This window comes from Artemia franciscana, chromosome 16, assembly GCF_032884065.1.
Source record: "Artemia franciscana chromosome 16, ASM3288406v1, whole genome shotgun sequence".
Taxonomy (NCBI): Eukaryota; Metazoa; Arthropoda; class Branchiopoda; order Anostraca; family Artemiidae; genus Artemia; species Artemia franciscana.
In genome coordinates, this window is record NC_088878.1 from 23,144,919 (window position 1) to 23,171,609 (window position 26,691).

A 26,691-nucleotide genomic window follows, 5' to 3' on the forward strand; every position below is an offset into this window, starting at 1 on the left:
CAAATCAACACATTACAGAGAGGGTCAGACTGAAAACATACTGGACTTGATACTGTCAACACATTCTGACAGCATACTAGACGTAAAGCACCTGCCTCCCCTTGGGACAAGTGATCACTGCTGTCTTATGACAACAATTAATGTGCCAAGCTCAACCAAATGTTTCCAATGTAGCAAACGGGAATATGCCTGTGTTGACTTCTAGAAGTATATAGAAGAGATGCAGGCTGTTGACAGGGAAATAGTCAAAGTTGCAGAAAGCTGTGATGAAAAAAGGCCATCTTAAGGATGCCATTGAATGGTCTGTCAAGTCTGCAAAAAAATGGAAGAAAAGACTTGCTCCAAAGACCCTCCCCAGATTAGACTCCAAGATGAAACAGCTCATCAACAGGAAATCTAGAAAGTTCAAGAAATGGAGGAAGACTGGTTTAATCTCAGACCATGGAGAATACAAAGAGGCAAACATTCATTTCGAAGTTCTATAAGAAAGATAACAAGAGCCACTGAAAGGAAGATATGATGTGAAGCCAAAATAGCCCCTGAACAAATTCTGGAAGCATGTAAACTCCAAAATCACTTCTTGCCAAGGGGTGCTTGACCTGGTCAACGAGGATGGTAGCACTGTATCAGAGGACAAAAAAAGTGCAACTCCTCAATGACTTTTTCAGCTGTCTACACCTCCCAGAGAGCCACAAAAACCAAGAAAGCTGCTAGAAATGGCCCCCACAATACCCCCAAGATGAAGGTGATCCAAATCACCCCAGCACATGTTCTGAACAAACTGAAGCACAACAAGTCTCCTGGATCAGATGGCATCCATGCCAAATGGCTGACCAAAGGAAAAGAAGAACTCACCTCAAAGCCCCTCTTGCACATATTTCAGTTCTTGCTAGAGCAGGGGAAACTACCCACTGATTGGAAAACAGCTACAGTAACCCCAATCTTCAAAAAGGTTCAAAAACCAAACCCGAGAATAACAGACCTATCAGCTTGACAAGCCTGGTCCATAAACTCATGGAGGGAATCCTTAGAGATGGCATCATTGAACATGTACTGGAAAGTAAGCTGATCAACCAAAACCAATTTGGCTTTCTACCAAGAAAGGGCACCACGACTGCACTTCTTGAAGTCTTGAATAACTGGATGGAAGCCATTGAGAGTGGAAAGTCTGTTCTTGCAGTATTCTTCAATGTAGAAAAGGCCTTTGACTCAGTCCCTGACTCTGAATTACTAAACCAGCTCAAAATCTTCAACCTGGCACCCTCCATTACCACCTGTATAGAGGATTTCCTCAAAAGCCAATCCCAGCAAACAAGAATCAATGGAATTTTGTCTGAGCAAAGTCTCATAGAAAGCAGTGTCATTCAGGGCAACACCCTCAGGCCCACACTGTTCCTACTCCACATAAACTCTGCCACCACACGGCTAAGTAGCCCCCACAAAATCTATGCAGACAACACAAAGATCTGTTGTACATACACCAGCCAAGACAATGTAGACGCCCTGTAAAGAGACATCAACATTTTCACCTCAAACCTTTCAAATCTTGGCCTCAAACTCAACATCATGAAGTGCAAAGTAATATGGATTGGAAGACCAAAAGATAGCTGACCCCCTCATCTAACGATTTGAGACAAGCTGGGCAAAACACACACTATGCCAGTCAAAGATAAGGAAAAAGACCTTAGCATCATCATTGACGACAAGCTCAAATTTCACCTCCAAACCAACACAGCAGCCAACAAAGCTAATGGGGTACTGTCCTTGATCCACTGATCCTTCAAGTACTTCAGCAGGAAGACGCTCACCCAGCTGTACAATTCTAGTCCAGCCAATCATTGAGTACAGAAACATAGCCTGGGGACCATCCTACATTGGGGACTGCACAGCTGTGGAAAAGGTTTGACATAGAGCAACCAGAATGATGCCAGGCCTAAAAGGGAAGCTATACAAAGACCACCTAAAACTCTCAAGCTGCCAAGTCTGCCATACAGACGTAAGCAAGGAGACACCATCCAGATGTTCAAGATGAAAGCCAAAATAGAAAATCTGCCCTTCAAAAAGTTCTTCAGGAAAACAGCTATAAAGCAAACCAGAGGCCACTCAGAAAAGGTGTACAAGCCAGAAAATGTGCCCATGCAAACTTTTTTTCAGCATGAGCAGTCAAAACATGGAACAACCTGTCTGAACATGCTATCCAAGCACCAAACATCAATAGCTTCAAAAACAGAGTTGACAAGTCCTGGGAGAAACACAACAACTAATTCAATGCATTTGCTGAGTGGTCAACATAACCTAAGGATCAACCGACTACAAACCCATCAAGCAAACAGAGGGCATCAAACAGGCAGGTCAACTGCCAGGTGGTGCTGAAAAACTTTAAGTAAGTAAGTAAGTTGGTTGTTCTCAATAGTATATGATTGGTTGGGGCTATTTCAGCCAAGATAAGGGAGCTTAATGTTTGGATGCATTGAACTGCAGATGCATTCCTGGAATGTTAAGGGTTCTTTGTTATATATGGTCTGTCACAGTAGCTTAGAGTCATCTGCATATTACATCAGTGAGTTCTTCAGGTTTGTTGAACAGTTGTCAATGTACATACTAAACTGTGTAAGCCCCAAGATGCTTCCCTGCAGAACACCCCTGAGAAATACCAGCTTAGACTCTTTATGCATAGCACTTCAGTATCAGGAGGTTGTTTTGGACCTTGTCAAAAGTTTCTGCTTGATTTAGTAGAGTGATGTCTACTGAAAGATCACTGTCAAGGAGTTTTGTGATGATATCTGCTGTAGCTCTATATTCTGCTCATCATTCTGGAGCTCTACAAGGAGAAATCCTTTAAGGTATTTTGCTCCTAGCTGCAATTTAAGGTATTTTAAGATAACTAATGAGGTTGGTTTCAATCAAGTAACCTTTGCAAAACCCATACTGGATTTTGCTGAGTTACTGGTTGTTATGAAGATGATCAGCCACTGCATCATTTATTATCCTCTTCAGAACCTTACAAAGTATTGAAGTAAGGCTGATAGAGTGGTAGGTGCTACACTGGCCTTTTTGTCCTTTTTTAAAAATGTGCTTGATACAGGCAAGTTTCCAGTGGCAAGGGAGGACTTTAGAACTCAGTGTCATCTGGAATAGCTTAACATTTTGCTATAAACTGGGCTGTTCCTTTGAGCAACCATTTGCAAACATTGTCTAACCAAGCAGCTTTGTTATAATCAAGCTTCTTGATCTTGGGCAATAATCTGGTTGAGAAATTCATACTAATGTTTCATTCCACATATCATCAATGTCTTTAGGGTTAGTTACTTTAGTACCATCCTCATATGTATTTTGAAGGCCAGTATTGCCAGATTTGTCAGATCCAAACTAATGTTTGGAAGCTGAGAATGCTGTTAGCCTCAAAATGATTAATAAGATTCTTTCATAAATTCTCTAAGTATTTTTACAGCGGCAGAGAAATTGTATTTCCAGTCTGAAGATAACTCCCCTATTTGAAGGGACAACTGGAAGAGTTTCAGTGGGGCAGAAGTAAGAATGCCAGCATGCCCCAACAAGTCTTGGGTGTATTGCATCAGGTCTTTCAGATTTGTTAATATCAAGTTTGTTAAGGCTTGTAAAGAAAATTATTTTAATTGATTGGCTAATCAGGCATTGAACATGTTATAGGATATTTCAGTGCTGAAGGGATAGGTGCACATAATTATTGGACAAAGAAGAGAACAGATTGTCAATATTTTAGCCTTTTCTAGTAGTGACAAACAGGCTACACCATTATGTTTAAAGTCTAGAATGACACACCTTTTCTTAAGGAAGAGACATGTCTCCTAAAAGGTTTAGAATTTTCCTTGATGCCAGAAGCAAGTCCCTATATGTAATTTATAATTTCTTTAGTTTTTGCTTATTAAGGTATTCTGTGCAACTGATGTAGGTATGAAGGCTGATATAAGAAAAAAAAATCATTATTTCAAAAGGCTATGGCTCCTAAAAGAGATGGGGCCTTTAAATTCTGCTGATCCACCTAATTACTTGGTATTCCAGCAGCATTCAACCACAGTAGGCCAACAGTTGCACATATGGTTTAGGTGTCCTTACTTCATCTTATTTCTGTGAGAAAAGGGCTAAATTCCTGTCCTCAGAAATGCTAAGAGGATCTCAATAACTAACAGAATATATGCTACTTGAAGGAGGGGGCATTTGAGCCTTTAAACCTTGTTTTTTTTTGGAGGGGGGAGTAGGGAATTGAATCTTGCAGATTAGAATTGAAGGTTATCTTTGAATTTTTTATAATTTTTTTCTTCATCTATGCCTTCAAAGTAAGGCTCAAAATCATTAGCCGAGTAAGTTTTTAATAGTTTGATGAAAAAAAAGAAAAAGCTGACAATTCAAAAGCCAAGTCTTCTTCAGGGCATTGAGCACAGATCAACCAAATGACAGAAATTATACTTCAGGGATTTTATTTTGTGGAGAAATAAATATTTTAAGCTTTTAAAGAAAACAATAGCTGTTAAACACAACACATGTCTCCAGATAGAGAATGAACTTTGACTTGAAAAATTATTATCTGAAAAAATAAAAAATGTTAAACCATTCCAGAAATAATCTGATTTTGCCAAAGTTGCATGTAAAAAGGGACCCAGAAAAGTAGTATTTGGGTTTATTATCATGGCTTTTTTTTAAGAAGAAAAGAGTATTTCTTTCTCACATATTAGCGATGTCTTTAGGGTTAGTTACTTTAGTACCATCCTCATATGTACATAAAAGGCTAGTATTGCCAGATTTGTCAGATTCAAAGTAATGTTGGGAAGCTGATAATGCTGTTAGCCTCAAAATGCTTAATAAGATTGTTTCGTATTTTTTTTTTTTTTAGAAAAGGGTATTTATTTCTCACATATCAGCGATGTCTTTAGGGTTAGTTACTTTAGTACCATTCTCATATGTACATAAAAGGCTAGTATTGCCAGATTTTCAGATTCAAATTAATCTTGGGAAGCTGAGAAGTAGTATGAGAAGTAGACAGAAAAGTAGTATTTGCGCTTACTATCATGGGGCATTTTTTTTTCAAACAGTTTGTGGTAACTAATTGTAGTAAGGAGCGACCCGGCTCAATAGTAACCAAAACTAAAAAAAATGGAATTTTTATGCCAATAGTTACATCAAAAGAATCGCAGTATAATGCTGATTTTAAATGTATAAGTTTCATCAAGATTAGTCTTACCCGTCAAAAGTTACGAGCCTGAGAAGAGTTGCCTCATTTTAGAAAATAAGGGGAGATACCCCCTAAAATTCATATGATCTTAACGAAAATCACACCATCAGATTCAGCGTATTAGAGAATCTTACTGTAGAAGTTTCAAGCCCCTATCTACAAAAATGTCGAATTTATAATTTTTTGCTAAAAGACAAATCACGGATGCGTTTTTTTTTTTCAGGGGTGATTGTATCGACTCAGTGGTCCTTGAATGTCGCAAAGTGGCTCATTCTAACGAAAATCAAAAGTTCTAGTGCCCTTTTTAAGTGACCAACAAACCTAGAGGGCACCTAGGCCCCCTCCCACGCTTATTTTGTCCCCAAAGTCACCAGATCAAAATTCTGAGATAGCTCTTTTATTCACCATAGTCGAATAACCTAATAACTATTTCTTTGGGGACGACTTACTCCCCCGCAGTAGCCGTGGGAGGGGCTGCAAGTTACAAACTTTGACCCATGTTTACATATAATAATGGTTACTGGGAAGTGTACTGATGTTTTCAGGGGGATTTTTTTGGTTTGGGGGGGAGAGTTGAAGGGGGAGTTACGTGGGAGGATCTTTCAATGGAGGAGCGTTTTATTGGGGAAGAGACTTTCAATGGAGGGGGCACAGGATTTTCTAGCATTATTAAAAAAAACAATAAAAAAATAAATATGAAAAGTTTTTTCTACTGAAAGTGAGGAGCAGCATTAAAACTTAAAACGAACAGAAATTATTACGCATATGAGGGGTTTACCTCCTCGTAATACCTCGCTCTTTACGCTGAAGTATTTTTAGTAATTTCAACTATTTATTCTACGGCCTTTGTGATTCAGGGGCCATTCTTAAGGAATTGGGACAAAATTTAAGCTTTAGTGTAAAGAGCGAGGTATCGACGAGGGGTGAGCCCCCTCATATACGCAATAAAAACATACCAATATAGAAGTTTGCTACGTAAGTTAATTCGTAAGTTACGTAAATTTTTTACTTATGAAAACGTTCGTAAAAATTAAAAGTTATAGTAGCCTTTTTAAGTAATCAACAAATTGGAGGGCAACTAGGCCTCCTCTCTCGCTCCTTCTTTTCAAAATCTTCCGATTAAAACTATGAAAAAGCCGTTTAGCCCAAAAAAAATTAATATGCAAATTTCGTTTTAATTATTTATGCGTGGAGAGCCAAGATAAAAAAAAATGTATTAATTAAAAAACGTCCAGAAATTAAACAAAAAAAACAAGTTTTTTTAAATGAAAGTAAGGAGCGACATTAAAACTTGAAACGAACAAAAATTACATTAAAAATATGAAAGGGGCTTTTCCTCCTCAACGCCCCACTCTTTACGCTAAAGTTTTTTACTGTTTTAAAATGTAGAGTTCAGAGAAAGAGTCAAACTTTAGCGTAAAGACCGGGGCGTTGAGGAGGAAAAGCCCCTTTCATATATGGAGTAATTTTGTTCTTTTTAAGTTTTAATGTCGCTCCTTACTTTCATTTAAAAAAACTTGTTTTTTTTTTGTTTAATTTTTTTTAGAAAAGAGTATGTTTGTGCCTGGATTTTAACATGTACAGTATTTTGTTAAATAAATTAGAGAATATCTGAATCTAGTGTTGAACTTTTTAAATTAGTGTGTTTTATTTGAAGGAATATGATGGCACAACTGATCAGTCTCTATAGAGAAGATGAGAAAGGGAAACTGATGAAGTTGGAAAAAAGACAAATGCCCCTGCAAATTGATGAAAACCTGGCAGTAAGTTTTGCTTTATTTTATTACATAGCATTTTATCTTGATTTCGAATGAAAGTATTGCAGTCTAAATGCATGTTTTTTCAAGTGCGAAAGCACCTTATTATGAGAAATCGTTCATTTTTGTTCAGTGTTTTTCTTTGTACATTTTTACTTAATGGTAAGTCATTTCTTTTGTGAGAATACCATGGTAGACTTCTCCTCTGAATTGCTAGTTTTCAAATTGAAATATTGAGTTAAATGCTAGTTTTCTGGATGCAAAATACTTAGTCTGATGCCTCATAATTCTTTAACTTTTTGTCTTTTATTTCTAAAAAGGGATAAAACAACGGAATGGTTACAATACGGGTGCTCTTGTTCTGAGATGTTTCAGACTCTGTATCAGGAATTGTAAAAATGAATGTCAAAATCATAAAATTTTCCCTATTCTCAAGGCAAATTTTGGTATATTTTTTTTTTACTGTGAAGGAAAAATATGTTAAGTTTGTAATTTTTCGGCTAATTCACCCATTAGAAATTTTTTTTTTATGTTTTTTGCAAATATAGGAAGATAGAGGAATTATGAGCTCGTTTTGAAGACTTGTGTAAAAAATATCTGACTTTCTGCTCAACTGTCTATTTTATACAGTTGGGTGGACTGATAGTTCCTGTGTAAGTGTTGATATTAGTTTCTATGTATTTTTCTTTCTTTGTTAGATACGTAGCTCACAATTATATAAGTGTTAATCTCTTAGAATTCTTTCTTTTTTCTTCTTTTTCTGTTCTTTCCTTTTTTTGCTTTTGCTTTTTTGTTTTTTCTTCCTCTTTTTATTTTCCTGTAGTGGCCTTTCGTAATGTAACAAAGAGGGTAAAAATAAGTTATTATTATCATAGACTTCTCTTTACAATCTATTGAAGATAGTATAAAACTCTTGTTTGTCTGTGTCTGTCTTCGGTTTGCCATACCTTCTTAAATGAATGCACTAATCAGGCTGAAACTTGGCTTGTTTATATAGTTTCTACATGGAAAGACAATCTTAAAGAAATTTGAGATTATTTATAATGAACAAGAATAACTGTCTGTTACTTTGGTGTTCAACAACTGCATGGTAGGAAGTTGTTTGGTAGGGAAATGTGATGTTGAAGAGTTATAGGGACCAAGTTGAATGATAGGATGCAGTAACTAATTATATTCTATGTAATCTCATATGCATATACCTGCAAAGGGACAATATATTGAAAGTAAATTACACCCAAGTTTGCTGGGAATCATGTTGGAATTTTACCATGGCTTGTGTTGAGGAGAATCCCTGTTCAATAAAAATTCTTTTGCATCCGAAATTACTTTAAGAAAGTGTTTTCTGATTTTTGGTTACTATGGCTGTAGTTTGCTATTAGACTGCAGCTGTTGCTGCAACCAAGGTCACACAATTCGTAATTCAAGGTTTTGCCATTGCAACTATCTACTTTCAAAGACAAACAAAAGAAAATTTACTTAAATTAAAAATCGCTATACTGGTCTAGAGTCTTAATTGTTAGGTTATTGGGATAAACCACTGGCTTGGATGCATCTCTTGTTCAAATAATAGCTTATATAAGGAATATGAGAAGTCCTAGACGGATCCTTTTTAACTACATATAGCTTATATTGAGCTCATAGATATTGTATAGAGTTGAATTTGGAATGAAAGTTTTCTGCATTAATCACATCTAAATTAGTAGAATAATGCAATATCCAAGTACCATTTACTTGAAAAGGTAAACATGTGGCATTTCAGCAACGAAAGATTCAGTTAAGAGCTATAAAGCTAAAATATAGAGCCTCTTGCTAATCTGAAAAAAATTGTGTGATGCTATTCTTTAGAACGGTTTCTACAAAGTACTTTATAAGTCAGTTGGTTTTCAGATGCTCACAAGAGAGTATTTTTTTTTCATGTCCGACACTGAAAGATTTATAGTATATCTCCTTATAGAAATTTCATACAGTCAGCAGGTTTTTATCAACAAGGTTGAAGATTTTTATATGTAGTTACCACGTTTTGTCTCATGTCTGAGAAATCAAATTCAAATTTGTTTCGTTTTGATGGGGGAGGGGTAAGAGGACTTTGAATTTTGTGTTCAAGGTAATGGGCAAACTTCCTTCTCTAGTTTTCCCAAAAGAGTATATGCTACATTTTTTTTTATATCTGTATTCTACCATGCTTTTTGGCTCTAGTTACCATATAAAAAATATGCTGCAGTGAACTGTCTTTTGTTTTCCTCTGAGAAACATTCTAATTAGATACATCGTGTGAGCTGGGCTATAAGTCTAGGTTTTACAAAATATATACTTAGTTGGAAGAAAACTATTAGACTGCTCAGAGACATTCGTGTCCAGTTTTTTCTAGTTTTGTATACATTTCTGTTGATGGATCTGATCTGAATAGTTGGGTTACGTTTCTGAGTAATATCCAAGGACAAATGGAGAAAAACTCTGCAATCTCGGCCAAAACGTTGTTCAAGAAATAATGGAATAAATTATTCATATTTGCTGAGTAACTTACTCAGAAAATTGACAAATGGGGAACCTATGAGATTACCATCCTTAAATGTGCCCTCTTTCAATTCAATTCCTCTTCCTCATTACCAAAAAGTTGCCAACTGGTACAAGCCTTCATCCTTCCTTTGTCTTCAAGCCTTTGTTTGTTTGCCAAAACAAACCCGTTCCCTCTCCTCCAAGACTACCCGCACCATTCCTCCTTTTTCTAGTACCCTCTTGCTTTTCTGTCTGACTCCTCTGCCTCTCAATAACCAACCTGAATCAACTTCTTCCACCCTATTCCTGTAAAAACCTTCATCCACTCATTTTATCTTTTGTGGCTACCGTATAAATATGACGATTATGAAGATTTTGCATGTGCAAATACCATTAAGATGGATTGGATTTTCTCTTTTCCTAATGTAAAAAAAAGAAAAACTAATCCACTAATACAAATTTCAACTGCTAGGGGGGAACACCTCTCTTGACATTGTTATAATTAATATAAATAGCTTTTACAATCCTTCCCCGAGCTTTGCCTCTATTATGTGATAGTTATCGTTTCAATCACATACCTCCTATCGCCCTCTTCAGAATTCTGGCCTTGTTTCACTTTTATGAGGCTGAATACTGCAGATTGGTACGATTTTTCAAATTTACAAAATATTCATGAAAAAATTGCTATTTTCCATAGAAACCTAAGAGATAAACATTCAACCTCTTTCCCAGCCCAAAAGAAATCCAAAAAGTGCTCATATGATAAACCCCACATTACTTATCCCACAAAAACACTAATTTGGAAAAAAAGAAAAGAAAACTAGAGCTCTTAAGAATGGTAAGCTGGACGAAGCAAATAGATTGAGCTAAACACTAGAAAAGGGTATTCGTAAAAGTGCTAATCCTACAACAAAAATAAGGTTGAAAATGTGCTTAATGATAAGCCAAAAAATTGGTATTCTGCAGTAAAGCATTTCTGTGGCAAGGGAATTTGCCAGCTAAACTGCCACCTGAAGTAACGTCCTCAACAGGCTCAACAACTACCTCAACAGGCTCCTTGCTTCCACCATACACAGCCTTTCGGCATTATTGTGTCAGTTACTAGCTGATGGAATTTCTGTTTTGTTGTCCTGTTGGAAATACAAAAAATAAAATCTAAGAAAAGCAAGAGCTTCTTCTTTTGATATCCCATTCTCCCTTATTAGTTCTCTCAGTGGCTTCGTTCCAAAGCTCTTGTCTGACCTTTTCAACTAGATTACCGAGTCTGGACAATTTCTGTAAATATTGAAACATAGTTTCGTAGCCCCTTAAAAAATAAAGATGGAAAACCTGGTTTTGAAAGTCTTATTCCTATCTCCCTCGCTCCAATATTCGCAAAACTATATGAAGGATTTCTTGCAGAATAGATAAAATACCTCTTACTGATCTAAAGTAATTCGGGAACCTCAAATCCACTTCAACTTCCAATAATGTTGTTAACCCCATCGGGAAAATCCCTAAAAGGCCTAAGGCCTGTCTAAATCCGATATCCAAAAGACATTTGACCTTATTTGTCACTATGAATTTGTCGAGAAACATGTGACTTTAATATTGAATTTTTCTTGGCAAATCACGTTGCCTCGTTCTTATCAAAAAGATCACAAGCAATTAAATATCTGAATTAGCATTCCAACCCCCGCCCCCTTGTCTACCAGTGACCTGATAGTCGTTAAAACCTGTTATAGTAATTTATTGAGAAACCTTATGAGCATCCTTAACAACATTGCACAATGATGCCTTGAGCTTAAACATGTCATTAAGCTCTTTGGAATTTGTCATTGAGTTCTTGGAATTTCCATGAAAGAGTCAGATAAAATTGAATCCATCAAAAAAAGCCTTGCAAATAATTTTCAGAACAGGTAATTTTCCTTCTTCTTCCAAAAAACTTCGTGTATAAATGTTTGAGTGCAGGAAAGTTATTCTGTGCCTCTGTTCTTCAGAAAAGCAAATACTAAACCCTCGCAGAGACAACATTTTCCACAACCAGGCTCCGCCTGCCTCCATGATTTTCCCGCTCATTTCTCTTTCTTTTATGTTTTTTACCAATCTTATGAAGCTTTGACCTAATATTCATTGAATAATTATTCGTTTTGGGTTGATGTATTCTTTAGTCAATTTTTGCATGAATTTTTGTTTGAAGCATTTTAGGTTTTTGATACCCATTTCTTTTACTTTCTTTTTCACATATTGGCCTGTTTTATTTCTTCCCTGTAGTGTTGTTCTTAAATTTAAAACGACCAGCAAGTGAAAAAATTAGATAAAAAAAAAAACTCGTTTTGATATGCAAAATGCAAGTTTGTGGTTTTTCCACAGTATTCATAGTGCCTTTTGGTGTATACAGTCAAGGATCTTAAGTTCTTTTTTTATAGATGGTGTTGCAATTGCCAGATCTTGGATTAAATCACAAGCCACCTGTGAAGGCAGTGGACGCGTTTTCTCGACGATGCTCAGTGTTGACATCTAGTGAAATATCTAAAGCCCTCACTGTATCCGTTGATGATGTATACACGATTCTAGGTCAGTTTGTGTCTTGTGTTGGCTGTCGGAAAACAGCTGAAAGATTGTATGTACAGTTATACGAAAACTGTCATGATGCATTGCATCCACTTGTGTTTCCAAAGTATGGTTTTGTACAACTTGCACCTGAGATACAAAATTCGTGGTCAAAAATGTATATTCTCCTCTGTAACCATGGGTAAGTTATATCTCAACTACAGTTTGTTCTTTAGTTAATATGGTTTCTTTTCCTAGATTAAAACACTCTAAGATTAATTAATCTAAGATTATATTAAACACTCTCTTTACAAGATTTTGTAAGGAGAACAATTATAATAATGATCCTGCTTTTAAAGACTCATGTGAGGTATTTTTAATGACTGTCAGTTGATTTTTATAAACTGATTTTTCAACTAGTTTCAAGTGACTCCAACTGATTTCGAATAAATTCTCAATTGATTTTATTTCAACAAATTTTTCTCTATAAGTATTGCTGTTTTGTGAGTGTTCACATTGAACAATATAACATCATAATTTCAAATCAGCAAAAATGTGCTCTCACTCAAACAAAAAAGAGGTTTAAAGAGAAAATAAATAAAAGCCTAATAAGCAAACTTCAACTATTATTCTGTTTTTAATGTGCTGCTACTCTTCAATAATTTCCTCCAATAATTCCAAGTGCATGCAAATATATGCATATGGTGAAGAATTGGACAAAACCGAATTTAAGAATAGTAGCTCTTTAGAAGTAGATACCCTAGAACAAAAAGAGACATATTTTTTGTTTAGTAATTTTATATTCATTTTATAGTTCTGTTCGTGTTTTTGAAAATTCATCCCAGTTCCTCTAATGGTCTCATATAGCTCTAAGCTGTACAAAATAACTAACCAAAAATGATGAAATTCTTCTGTTATAGTATGTAGCAAGTATAAATGAGTCATATTTCCTCGTTGATTCCTAATTTTATTTGTTTTTGAATCTGTTTTTGTCAATTATTATGTCAGTTTTTACTACATAACCTAAGGCTATGTGAGAACAGCTGGTGAAGAATTATCAAAGTTCGGACAAAACCATGAACATGAGCATAAATTAGTAATCTTAGAATACCTCTTTTCTTGTTTCAGCCTGTCTCCTTCCTAAGAACCACTATTCTTGACCTTTACTGAGGAAACATATTACACTTTAATGAGTTGGTTTGTACCCACAGAAAATGTTCTAGTGAGAATTTTGAAGGAATCATTGAGCAGAAACTTGACTTCTACTATCTTTCAGAAAACAAATTTCACTGCTTTCTCATTTTCATTCGCTAGTTTCCCTTTCCCTTTTTACTAGTTCTACTATTTTCTTATTCCTGATCCGCTTGTTTCTCTCTCCCTTTCCACTGGTTTCTCTACTGTCCAATTACACTAGTTTATTTTTTCACTTTTTCCCTATTTCTGTTCCACTAGTGTCCCTTTTCACTAGGCCTACTTTCTTGTTTGTATTCCGCTAGTTTCACTATTTTGCTATTCGGGTTCCACTAGTTTCCTATTCCCTTTTCACTAGTTTCTTATTGTCCCATATCACTAATTTCCCTCCTAGTTTCTCTTTTTACTACCTTCACTGCTTTCCTATTACCATATCAGTATGAAGTCATACTGGAATGGCAAAAATAAAGTCATATTTCCTTCTTACTTTATTTAGGAGGGGGCACAAGGGCGAAGTCATCAAAAACTACAAGGGAATAATACATATTGAAAAGCACTTAGATAGGCTGTGAATGTCATAAAAAAAATTGCCATTTATTTAAGTTAGGTTTGTGTGAGTTATATGCTATAAGTAGCCTTCTAGCACTTACATAAGACTACCATGCATGGAAGTAATGGAAGCATATTATTTGTAGTTTTAAAGTTCTACTATAGATTCAAAAAGAAAATCCAAAGGGAATAAACACAGACATATATGCACACACTCATAAAGAATGGAACACTAACAATTGTTGAAAATATCTTGAAGCGCGGAAACATTTTTGTTAGCTTTTTGCTACTTTATCTTGGTGTTTGCAGTCCACCTTGTGTCTGCATTTATCACTATTTGCTGTGAAAACGTGGTTCTGGTCAAATTTTACTATGTTATAAAGACAGTAGTATGGATACATGCTTTCTTATCTTTTTATATGTGATTAGCAGCTATTTATATTTTTTGATACAAATTGAATCTTGTCCCATCACGAGTTTTTTAGGCATTGCTCAAAAATTTTGGTATAAAAGCAACATATTTGTCATGCTTTAAATTTTTAAGCTGATGCAAATTTATAATATGACACAAGTAGCATAGTTTTTTTCAGGGAAAACTATTCTGCAGTACTTACAGTAGATGGTAGCCTAGCCTGACAGAGGTCTATTTTTGCTGGTTTTAATTTTTACACTTTTGGTACTATGAATATTGAACCATGTTTTTCTTTTTTCTTTTTTTTTAATTGCTATGACTGATATTTCTTAAAACTGTTCACCTTGGTGATTTTTATGCAACTACCAAAAACATGATTTGGTAGGGTATAAATTACTTATAAATCTAGCTTTTAGGTCTAAAAAATGGTTCTGAACACAATACAAAAATGATTAATTTCTTCTACTAAGAAACACTGTAGTAGAAATATATATCTGATTGGTAATGTAAGAAATTCCAGATCAAATTAACCCTATAGATTGGCATTCAATTTCTCTGAAATGCAGAGTTTCTATAAACGTAGATGGAGAATCAATCTTAAAGAAATGTGCCATCTGTTAGAAATCTCAATAAATTGATGATATGTCAAGAACACACTTGAATGGAATTTGAGTCTGATTGGATCAGTAGAAACAAACAAGTTGTTTAGGGTCCTTGTTCTAACGTGAAAATGGAAACAGTGTGCAGCTAGTTTTAATGGTACTAAACAGAGCCATACTAGTAGTATGGTAACTTTTTAAACAAACAAAATAGTGAAAGCCTGGCTTGTTTGTTATCTCTTAGACAACACTGCCGCTCCATTTACAACTGAAACGAAAATCTATTCATTTTAAGACAGTGGAATTTTCTATTTAATACAAAAAATGATTGGAGAAGTCGTAATATTTTGACTTCATATCTGGAGGTCTTTATCAATGGGGAAAAATATTTATATATATATATATATATATATATATATATATATATATATATATATATATATATATATATATATATATATATATATATATATATATAATGAAACATGAAATATAGCTGAAACGAAACATGAAAGAACAAAGAAGAAACCTGAACAATATACAAAAAGGAGAAACAAAGGGTACTGACTTTTAAACAAAATCAACGAAAAAAAACCCAACAAAGTACAAGGTAGGAATGTCTGCTATGATATTTTTATGTGCTAGTAAATCTTTTGATATGTGACTCTAGTAAAAGGTCAAGACTAGTTTCTTGACCTGTATTTTGTTTTTAGTTGATCGAACCTTGGCCAAACGTAAGATTTTTAAATGAATAAAAAATGCCACTATGCTCAAGAATTGCAACAGGTCAAAAACGTATTCCAAGTTAGATGTAAATAAAAGAGTAAACATATTGTCAATTTGTAGGGCTTCCTACCAGATAGCAAATTTTTTTTAGATATATTCTACTTGTTTGTTTGCAGAGAATCTGTACTTCAGAAAAATTCATACCAATCTAGACAGCTAATTTGGTCTAGATTTTCTTACATTATTGATAAGTACCAGTTCTTGGTTGAACAAAATATACTGAACATTTATAACAAATAAAGTCGTCATGCAATTCTATTTATCTTGCCCCTTTTTTGTTAAGTACCTTCAGATGCTTTCAGTGGCTTAGATGTACAAGAACCCAAGTGAATAGATATACAAACACAACTATTGGAACTAGTACAACTATTATATAAATACTAGTACAACAAAACTATTGAAGTACTAATTTGATTTAAAATCTTTTTATGACTTGTCAAATGAGCAAAGAGAAAAGACAAAAAGAAGGAGAAGGGAAAACCTTATTTCAAATAAGGTTTAGTGTAATTTTTCAGCAATGTCTGGTCTTTATGTACTAGTGCTATGGAAACAATTCCTTCTGACACAAAATACTTATTTGAAACCAAACAATACGAGCAAAACAAAAAAAAAACCTGCAATAAAATAGGCACTTTATGCTCAATCTGTACTAACGTTTTTCTGATGTATATTTTTCTGAAATACTTTAGGGAAAAATAAGGAGGTTAGGTTTTAAAGGATTAGTGGAATTAAGCTTATATTTTCAAAAAATAAGGATTTTAGGGTTTTTAAAGATTAAGTGTAATTAAGTATTGGTATTTGAATATTGAAAGTAAATCTTATTGCTAATTTTATAGTATATATGAATTTAAGATAGAAATAACCGCTTTTGTATGGCGCTTGGTATTTACCAACTGCCATATAGTAATCACAATTTCTGTCTGTCTGTTGGTCCCAGTTTTGCTAGTTCAGGCACTTTCAGATTAGCTAGGACGATGGAAGTTGGCAGACATATCATGGAAAAGACCAGATTAAATTAGAAATAGTCTCCTCCCCAATCCGACCTTCTGGGGGGGTGGAGGGACGGTTAATTCGGAAAAATTAGAAAAAATGAGGTATTTTTAACTTACGAACGGGTTATCGTATATTAATGAAATCTGATATTTAGAAGGACCTCGTGTTTCAGAGCTCTTATTTTAGATCCCGACTGGATCCGGTGACATTAGGAGGATTTGGAGGGGAAACCAGAAATCTTGGAAAACGCTTATAGTCGAGAGATTGGGATGAAACTTGGTAAGAAAAATAAACACAAGTCCTAGATACGTGGTTGACATAACCGGACCGGATCCGTTCTCTTTGGGAGAGTTGGGGGGATTTCTAGTGCTTTAGCGAGTTTGGTGCTTCTGAACGTTCTAGGACGATGAAAATTGGTAGGTGTGTCTGGGAGCTGCACAAATTGACTTGATAAAATCGTTTTCCCCGATTCGACCGTCTGGAGCGCTGAAGGTTCTTGGCTCTTCCGACCTCGTCACAAGTGCCATATGAGCTCTTGGCTCTTGTTTAAAATATTAAAGGAAAGATCAATTAATTAAAACAATCAATCTTACATAAAAGGGTAAATATAATAAGACATCCAGTTTCTCTGAGATTTGAATCAATCATGCTAGCTTGCATGGACAGATCCAGTAAGTTACGCAAGTTTTCAAGACTGTAATTACAAACACAGTAAACGAAATACATTAATCAAATATTTCCAAATAAATATAGAAGTGACCTAACAATCGACTTGCATAATATAAGTTGGGAAATAATTTACTTTTTTGATCACAATTTGTCCATTGGGCCTCTTTTGACGAATTACAAGGTAGGGGGGATGTTTCCTGTCTGTGCTTGGCAATCATATTACAGTTTAAGTTCGGTCCTATGCAGATGCAATATTTATCCATTTAGCTGTAACTCAGACCTGCATATAGTTACTGTTTGTCTTTAATCATTAAAAGTGGTATTAATTTTTTTTTTTTAGATTCTTAATAGCAAAAATCCTTCAACATCCCAACCTGTTTAAATTTTTGACTTTGTCAAGTCCTAACAAATATTTAGATTTTGTTTTTCAAACATCATTGTAGTCTAATCTTGCGTATTTGGTCAGTACCTTATTTATTTCTTAATATAAAACTGTCATATGCAAGCTAGTGGATCATGCTAAACCGTAGGAATCAGTTAAGTTTATATATTTGTTTATGTACATTTTTTTTATGTTACTATAGTTCTCGTCTCGGAGAAATTGGTGATAGTCTAAAGAAGTCCCGGCAGACCCTAAGATGTCCATTGCATTCCTTAGATGCTCACCGAGCCAGACTCCCTGGCTCATGGAAGACGCTCTGGGATTGCCTTGCTGTTGAATGCAGAGAAGAACTATCACTTATTGAAGGTGAAACCCTTCTTCAAACAATGGAAGCCTATCTCCACAGGCACAGGTTTGCACAGTTCTCCTTACCTTTATTAGCTAGCTTTCCTAAATTGGCAGATCGATGGAAGGAATTTCTAGATTCTCTTGCTTAGTTCCTTTTCAAACAGTTCGTGGTAACGAACTGTAGTAAGGAGCGACCCGGCTCAATAGTAAACGAAACTCTAAAAAGTTTCATCAAATTTAGTCTTTGTCATCAAAAGTTACGAGCCTGAAAAAATTTACCTTATTTTAGAAAATAAGGAAAAACACCCCTAAAAGTCACAGAATCTTAACGAATTAACGAATTAAATCACACCATCGCAATCGGCGTATCAGAGAACCCTATAGCAAAATTTTCAAGCTCCTATCTACAAAAATGTGGATTTTCGTATTTTTTGCCAGAAGACAAATCACGGGTGCGTGTTTATTTGTTTGTTTGTTGTTTTTTTTTCCCAGGGGTCGTCGTATCGACCAAGTGGTCCTAGAATGTCGCAAGAGGGCTCATTTTAACGGAAATGAAAGTTCTAGTGCCCTTTTTAAGTGACCGAAAAAATTGGAGGGCACCTAGGCCCCCTCCCACGCTCATTTTTTCTCCAAAGTCGACAGATCAAAATTTTGAGATAGCCATTTTGTTCCGCATAGTCAAAAACCTTAATAACTATGTTTTTGGGAATGGCTTACTCCCCCACAGTCCCTGGGGTAGGGGCTGCAAGTTACAAACTTCGACCAGTGTTTACATATAATAATGGTTATTGGGAAGTGTACAGTCGTTTTCAGGGGATTTTTTTTTGGTTTTGGGGGTGGGGTTTAGGGGAGGGGGCTATGTGGGAGGATCTTTCCTTGGAGAAATATGTCATGGGGAACAGAAATTCAATGAAAAGGGTGCAGGATTTTCTAAAATTACTATAAAAAAAAACAATGAAAAAATAAACATGGAAAAGTTTTTTTCAGTTGAAAGAAAAGAGTAGCATTGAAACTTAAAACGAACAGAGATTATTACGCATATGAGGGGCTCTAAAAATACTTTACCATAAAGAGTGAGGTATTTGGAGGAGATAAATACCTCGCTCTTTATGCTATAATATTTTTAATATTTTCAACTATTTATTCTACGGCCTTTCTGATTCAGGGGTCATTCTTAAAGAATTGGGACAAAACTTACGATTTAGTGTAAAGAACGAGGTATTAACGAGGGTACAAACCCCCCTCATATACATAATAAAAATTAAAGAATATGAAAGTTTGTTACGTAAGTTAATTTTAAAGTTACGTATATTTTTTGCTAATAAAAAAAATCGTTAAAAACTAAAATTAATAGTTGCCTTTTTATGTAACCGAAAAATTGCATGGCAACTAGGCCTCCTTCCCCATCCCTTATTTCTCAAAATCATCTGATCAAAACTAAGGGAAAGCCATTTAGCCAAAAAAGGAAGTAATATGCAAATTTCATTTTAATAATTTACATGTGGAAAGTCAAAATCAAACATGCATTAATTCAAAAACGTTCAGAAGTTACATAAAAAAACTAGTTTTTTTTAACTGAAAGTAAGGAGCGACATTAAATCTTAAAACGAATAGAAATTACTCCGTTTATGAAATGGATTGTCCCCTCCGCAATCCCTCGCTCTTTACGCTAAAGTTTGACTCTTTGCCACAATTCTGCTTTTTAGAACAATTAAAAGCTTTAGCGTAAAGAGCGAGGGATTGCGGAGGGGACAATCCATTTCATATACGGAGTAATTCTGTTCGTTTTAAGTTTTAATGTCGCTCCTTACTTTCTGTTAAAGAAAGCAGTTTTTTTTATGTAATTTTTAGATACAGAGCGTAGACTAGAAAAATGTACTCGCTTCCAGAGTTTGATCACTACAATTATTATTTTGGGAAGTTTTAATTCTTCTTTTGATGTATAAGAATTAAAAGTTTGATTTCTAATGAAGTGCAAAGACTCATAGTCTCATGATAATTTCCTATATTTTCTATTTATTTACTTTATTTGATAATTTCCTGTTCTTTTGACTTCTGTCATCAGCCCATGGTGCTTTACTTGGAAGAAGGGAACACAATTGAGAACATAATTGGATATATCCTAATGCAGATCATGCTATCATTAGGAGGTGAGGGGGGGACCAGTTTCGGAAGTTCAGATTCTCATTTAAATAAATACATGGAAGCTTTAATAGTTTTTTTTTTTTGTAGAATGAACTGAGGTTTACTTAATTTGTCTTTTTTACTTACAGTGTTATATTAAACACTTTATTAGAAAAAAACGCAGGATTGGATATGTTCGAATTCTTGTATGTATTGTGTTCAATTAGATGTACTGTATTCGAATAGCCAAATAGTTACTATATTTTAATAATCATTATAATGATTATATATTATAATAATAATTATAATAATTTATATTTTCATAAACTGTATCATGAATTTATCTGTACACCTCGAAGGAAAAAAAAAACATTGAAAAAATGAATGTAACATTTTAACTTTTCAAAAGACTGGTTTAGAAGGAAAATTTAATTAGTTTGTGGAATTAGGGAAGTTTTTGGTTTAATAAATTGTATGTATATTGTTCAGTTACTTTTTGTTTTTGCACAGATTAGTGCAGTGGAGTTTTTGCAGTATGCATTTTTGTGCCGTGCAGTTTAGTGTATTTTTTAGTCTAGTATACTGCACTAGTTCAGTATTAGAATGTATTGCAAGTAATAATTCTCTGGATTTGCACAAAGCAATCAGATTCAACTATTTACAACCCATTCATTATATCCCAACAATCATAAAACGAGGCGTAAAAGTAGCTAAACAACCATACTGAATAATTGGCTATAATAATAATAATAATTGGCATTATAATAATCATTATAATGATTATATATTATAATAATAATTATAATAATTTACATTTTCATAAACTGTATCATGAATTTATCTGTACACCTCGAAGAAAAAAAAAAATATTGGAAAAAATGAATGTAATATTTTAACTTTTCAAAAGACTGGTTTACAAGGAAGATTCAATTAGTTTTTGGAATTAGGGAAGTTTTTTGTTTAGTAAATTGTATGTATATTGTTCAGTTATTTTTGTTTTTGAACAGTTTAGTGCAGTGAAGTTTTTGCAGTATGCATTTTTGTGCCGTGCAGTTTAGTGTATTTTTTAGTCTAGTATATTGCACTATTTCAGTATTAGCATGTATTGCAAGTAATAATTCTCTGGATTTGCACAAAGCAATCAGATTCAACTATTTACAACCCATTCATTACATCTCAACAATCATAAAATGAGGCGTAAGAGTAGCTAAACAAATTGATAGCATCTATGTAGCAGGAATCAGATTTTAATACTTTTAAGTATTTCATGATTCAAATTGATAATTTGAAAGAGATTTATTGTTTTTACTTCATACCTTATCTTGAGCATGCTTATGTTGCATAATCAAAATATCTAAAGGTTGATAATACTTAAACCAGTTGCTTGGATAATGTCTTCCTTTTATCGCGCACAATATGTTGAGCCGTTTTAATATTTTAGGCATTCTATAGATTTTAACAGTAATTTAGTTAAATGTCTGAATGTCTTCGTTGAGTCGAATTTCTCTCAGCGAAGATGTTCGGTTGAGTAGCTTCATGATGGAACTGGTTAAGAGAACAGTCAATAGTCTTTGACATGAGATGAGCTCTACGTCAAGTCCAATATTCATACATCATATATCCATTTTAAATCTCCAAGACTCATGCAAGTTTTAATAAATATCTACTATGTCATTCGCTAATTGGAACATCTAGAAGTAGCCTGAGATAAGCACAATGGGATTATAAAATAATAAAATTGAGGGCAGAAGAATGATTATCAGAAACGTTACTCCCATTTACCTGGGACGGAGGGAAGGGGGTTGGTAAGGAGAAAAGTGGTAGATGCAAAACATTATGGATCTTGACACTGCAGCAGAATTTGAAGGGTAGCTTGCTCTGTGACTTTATTGTAATCCACTGAAGATGACTAATTGTGCTATGTTTGATTCTAACATATTGCAGAGTTTATTATAACCCTCAATTCTCTGACAAAGACGCCCGGGCTTTAAGAATCATACTAAATATTGTAGTGTAATTAAATATTGTTGGTTTATTATGATTTTTTCAGTGATCTAGTCTCCAGATTACTGGCCTGTAAAACGTTTCCCTTATTGTTGTTTGAGCCTGAAGTATTATAAATATGGAAGGATGATGGTTAAAGTTTAAGCCACTTTCTAGTCGCCTCTGTTTATCTTACCTTAGACCCTAGCCCCTCCTCTGCCTCCAGGGACACATGGGCAATCAATGAAGAACCTCCAATCATCTTTTAGGTGAACAGTAGTGTTGATGTCTTCCCACTCATGTGATACGCTATGTGAATCGTATGTCTGGCTTGGTCATATGTCCGTAGAAGTGTATTTTTCACCCTCTCATGTTGTTTTGTTCCTTTAGGTTACCACTGAAGCTGGTGTGTGAATTGCATTTCCCAGGCTCCATTGCCTGATAACATCAGATACTTTTATCTCGCTTGTGTATTGGCAAATTTCGGTGTTTACTGAAATGTGTGTAATCTGTTTTTTTTTTTGTTTTTTTTTGTTTTTTTTTTTTTTTTGCTTTGTAGCGAAACTACTTCTCATTAAGTTTCCTTTATGTACATTTTTATATTCATTTTCAGGTTCTGTCCAGAATGTCGACTGAAGGTCAACCGGGCTTATAGTTTGCTTATGGGTGAAGTTGATCCAAGTGAGGAAAAGGGCTATAAGCCCGTTTTGTATGCTGGTTTGAAGTGTTGCCCCAATGAGAAGCATGTTCATGTTCAAATTGATAGTGATCTGATATCATTGTTAATTGGAAGAGCAGAACCTGAACTTCTTGGAAGGTAAAAAACTCTCTTACTTATTGTTGATCCTATATCTGATTTCTTCAATTTTGATTGAGGTAAATCATAATTTGTGGTCAATTGACTAAGGAATATCGCGTAGTGCACAAACGCTTATGGCTTTAACAAAAATATGTACAGAAAATTATAACATACAAAAAACAAGTAGACAATACTCTTAGACCACATTGTTTTTCAGCTTATAATTAAAATGTAAGAAAATTATTCAATAACGGCAAAGCTTTAAATTACAAAAATGAGAAAAAACTTTTGATGAAAAGTTTTACATGTTACTATGTTTTCACGTCAGTTAATAACAAATAAGATATCGTGACTCATACTGTCATGTCCTATTAAAGTTATCTGACTATTAGTGTTGAACAATTTGCCTGGTTGAGCCACTTTGCCAGTATACAATTCTGAAAAAGGCTTATGCCACTTTTGCCTCTCACTCACAAGTTCAATTTCAAGTTCCGTTTATTTCCTTCAAATAACAAAAACAATATTCCAAAGGGCTCAATGGTACGTTATTTGGAAAACGACATAAAATAAATAAATAATGTTAAAACTTGGCATAAATATACTAAACAACGTCTAAATATGAATCTATAAGGAAAATAAATCAACTCACCGACAGTCCCCGCGAAACAGCGACCCTACTATCACCTGACAAAAAAGAACAATTAAAAATTGTCTACGTCATCGAGGATCTAGCGCCAGCAAAAGAGACACCCCCCCCCCAAAAAAAAAAACAAACATAAAAAATAAAAATTGTTTAAAATTTACCTTTAATAAGAAACTTTTCATCTGTCTCTTAAAGGAGCCAAGTATTCGCGACTGCTGGATCTCAGCAGGATCTGCTGGGATCGTGCGTTCCACAGTCATGGCCAGACCGAAGTCTGAGCGAACCGAGGGAGTAGCCGGAATCATCACCTCCTTCCAGTTTCGAACTGTGTACAAATTTATTTCCCCTACTAGTTTAAGTAGTCCATAAAAACAACATGGGAGATCTCCATGGAAGTATTGATATGTCAACAAAAATAGAGATATAACATATTTATCTCTATCTTAAGGGGATCCATAGGAGTGTGTGTAGTCGATTAGAGAACTCTTGCCGTTTTCTTATGAAGATGTTTGACAGGAACAAGTACAGAAGGAAACGAAGATATTCACACAGACGAACAGTAACATATATAAGGGTAGATAAGAGAGAAATATAAAAGACGGAGGATAGGAAAAGCAAATAAACGCTTTAATTTTGGATGATTCCAAGTTCACGGAAATTTTCACTCTTATTACTTGAACATGCCACTTAAACAATAGATTTTTATTCAAAAGAACTCCCATGAATCGCACATATCGATACAGGGAGCGACTTATGGAGCCTCTTGGTGTAGGAAGCTCAGTATTTGTGGGCCAGCTCAAACCCGTACGAGAAAATTAATAAGAAGGTACGACTTTTTTTTACATTTATAGCTAGTTGATTAATGTTAAACCAATGGAGTATCTTCTCAGTCATTGCTTGAAGCTTTAGAATAAGGGATGATGTATCCAGAGCCGCAATACCTAGAGTAGTATCATCTGTGAATGCTACGAATTCTTCTTGACTATCAGATGCGAACGGTGACGTAGTCTGAGAGTAAAATTTATGACGCAATCCACAGTAAAAACTGGTAATCGGGGTGTTAAAAAGTCGGCAGAGGTCTTTCACATAGATGAGGAAGAGGGTTGGTCCAACAATATAACCTTGGAGTCCTCCATATTCAATTGGAACTTGTCTGTCTGTATCTCGCGTGGCGATAGATCTGTCAGTGAGGTATGAAGAGAACCAAGGCAATGCTTCCCTACGCACATTATGATGGGAAAGTTTACCAATGAGGATCTTGTGTGTAAGGCTGTTAAAAGCTTTCGTTTCACCAAGAAAAATGGCTGCAGGAATAAGATTAGAATGTAAAGATTGTCGCATAAACTAAAGAAGTGTATTACAAGCATCTTTTGTATAATACTTATGCGCGAAACCCAAACTGATGCTGCTGGAAAAAAAAATTGCTTCAAGAAATCTCACCAGACGTTTGAACATTGACCTTTCAAATATCTTAGAGAACAGTGACAAAAGAGAAATCGGCCTGTAGTTCCCAGGATCCTCACGGCCACCTCCTTTAAAAAGAGGTATCTCACGCGCCTACTCCTAGTTGAAATGACCTGTTAATCAAATGGCAAAGCGGGGTGATAATCGATGGAAGGGTATGTTTAATTACTTTAGCAGAAATTTGGTCAAAACCTGCTGAAGAATTTTTTAAAGACAGCACAATATTTCTAATTTCCTACACCTTAACCTCCCCAAGAACCATTGATTTCAAGCACGAGGGACCTAAGAACTGCTTCCAAGACTGTGGTAAAGAGGAATAAGAAACGCTATTGGCAGTTTTTTCCCTATCTCTGCAAAGGATGTGTTCATATGATGTCGAATTTGGCCTTTTTCTGTTACAAGTTGATCGTCTACAATGAGAGACTTAGGGAGACCTTCTGGTTTCATGGACGGCCGACTAACTTCCTTAATCACGTCCCACCTCTTCTTTATATTTTTACAGACATCAACAAATCTGTTTCTAAAATATACTGTTTTAGCTTTTGCGAATAATTGATTTCAGCATAATACGATACAGCTTAAATGCTTCTAACTTCTCATCACTTGCTCTATTTTTGTAGTCATTCCAAAGTTCCATGAAGATGTACCCAGATCTTCGTTCAGTCTATCCAGCTCCACTTGTGAGCAACATAATGTCAGTTTATCCTGGGGGACTAATCTTTGAGGATTTTGGAGAATTTGAAACAAGGCTGCAACTGATAAATGGTCGGAAGTGTCATAAAGCAGTACTTCTTTCTTAATGGAGTGTAGTAATAAAAAAAAATATTGTCAATTAATGGTGCTGACTGGTTTAAAATCTTTGTTGGTATGTTTATACAAGTAGCCAATCCAAACGAAATCAGTAAGGACAAGAGATCAGAAGCCTGCCGAGATAAGCATTCTGCTAGTTCAAGGTTAAAGTCACTCGTCAATACAACTTCAGATTTTTCAGTACAAACTTTTCTATGAACGTCTTCTAATGTTTCGAGAAATTCAGTCATATATCCAATTGGAGAACAATATACTTAGCCAGTCATTACTCTTTCCGTAGCGTTAATTGGGACTTCTATACAAAGTGACTCGAGCATCTTTTCATTATTTGCACATAGATAATGTTATAGTACGGCCAAAAATTTTTTTTAGATGTAAAATCCAAGTAAACCTTTTTGGGCCGTCTTGCGGTTAAGGAATATGGACATATAACCGGGAATATCCAAAAGCACCTGATTTTTCTCGCTCAAAAGTGTTTAACAGAGACCGATAATTGGAGGATATAAATCCCTTCACAATTATTGAATATCGTCAAACGATGATTTAGGCCATGAATTTAAGATGCACAATCGTAAATACATCACCCACCGACCTCTGGAGCCTCAAAATCTCTGTCCCTCCACACACATGCTATCAATAATATTCTCAAAATTCATATTGGGGGCTTTACCAACCGGATTATGTATGATTTCATTAAAATTAGCTCTCCTAAATTCATAATCATTTAATCTCCCTAGTGTAATGTCAGCGTTAATCCCAATGGAGAATTAGTCTCAACCATAATTACTTACCGATACAGGTGACAGAGTCATGCTGTAGTTGCGTGAACATCAGTGACGTCAATTGCTAAACATTCCGAAGTAAAAAGGCTATGACACGAACTTGATTATTTTGCTCTGAAACGAAAAAATTAACAAGCAAAATAGCACAGGAAGGTTTAAATAC

General features: G+C 34.9%; 1 protein-coding gene and 1 long non-coding RNA gene across 2 annotated transcripts in view; both read left to right on the forward strand.

Annotated features, from left to right (window-relative positions):
* LOC136036916 (gametogenetin-binding protein 2-like) overlaps nucleotides 1-23,767 on the forward strand; it is a 31,170-nt gene extending 7,403 nt beyond the window's left edge. Inside the window, exons 2-6 of the mRNA XM_065719294.1 lie at nucleotides 6,867-6,972; nucleotides 11,871-12,196; nucleotides 17,778-17,987; nucleotides 22,644-22,847; nucleotides 23,668-23,767. Coding sequence (XP_065575366.1) covers nucleotides 6,867-6,972; nucleotides 11,871-12,196; nucleotides 17,778-17,987; nucleotides 22,644-22,847; nucleotides 23,668-23,767 — 946 coding nt within the window. The remainder of the gene's footprint in view (nucleotides 1-6,866; nucleotides 6,973-11,870; nucleotides 12,197-17,777; nucleotides 17,988-22,643; nucleotides 22,848-23,667) is intronic.
* The window catches only part of LOC136037243 (uncharacterized), a 303,458-nt gene that overhangs the window by 69,795 nt on the left and 206,972 nt on the right, over nucleotides 1-26,691 (forward strand). The gene's annotated exons all lie outside the window — the stretch shown is intronic.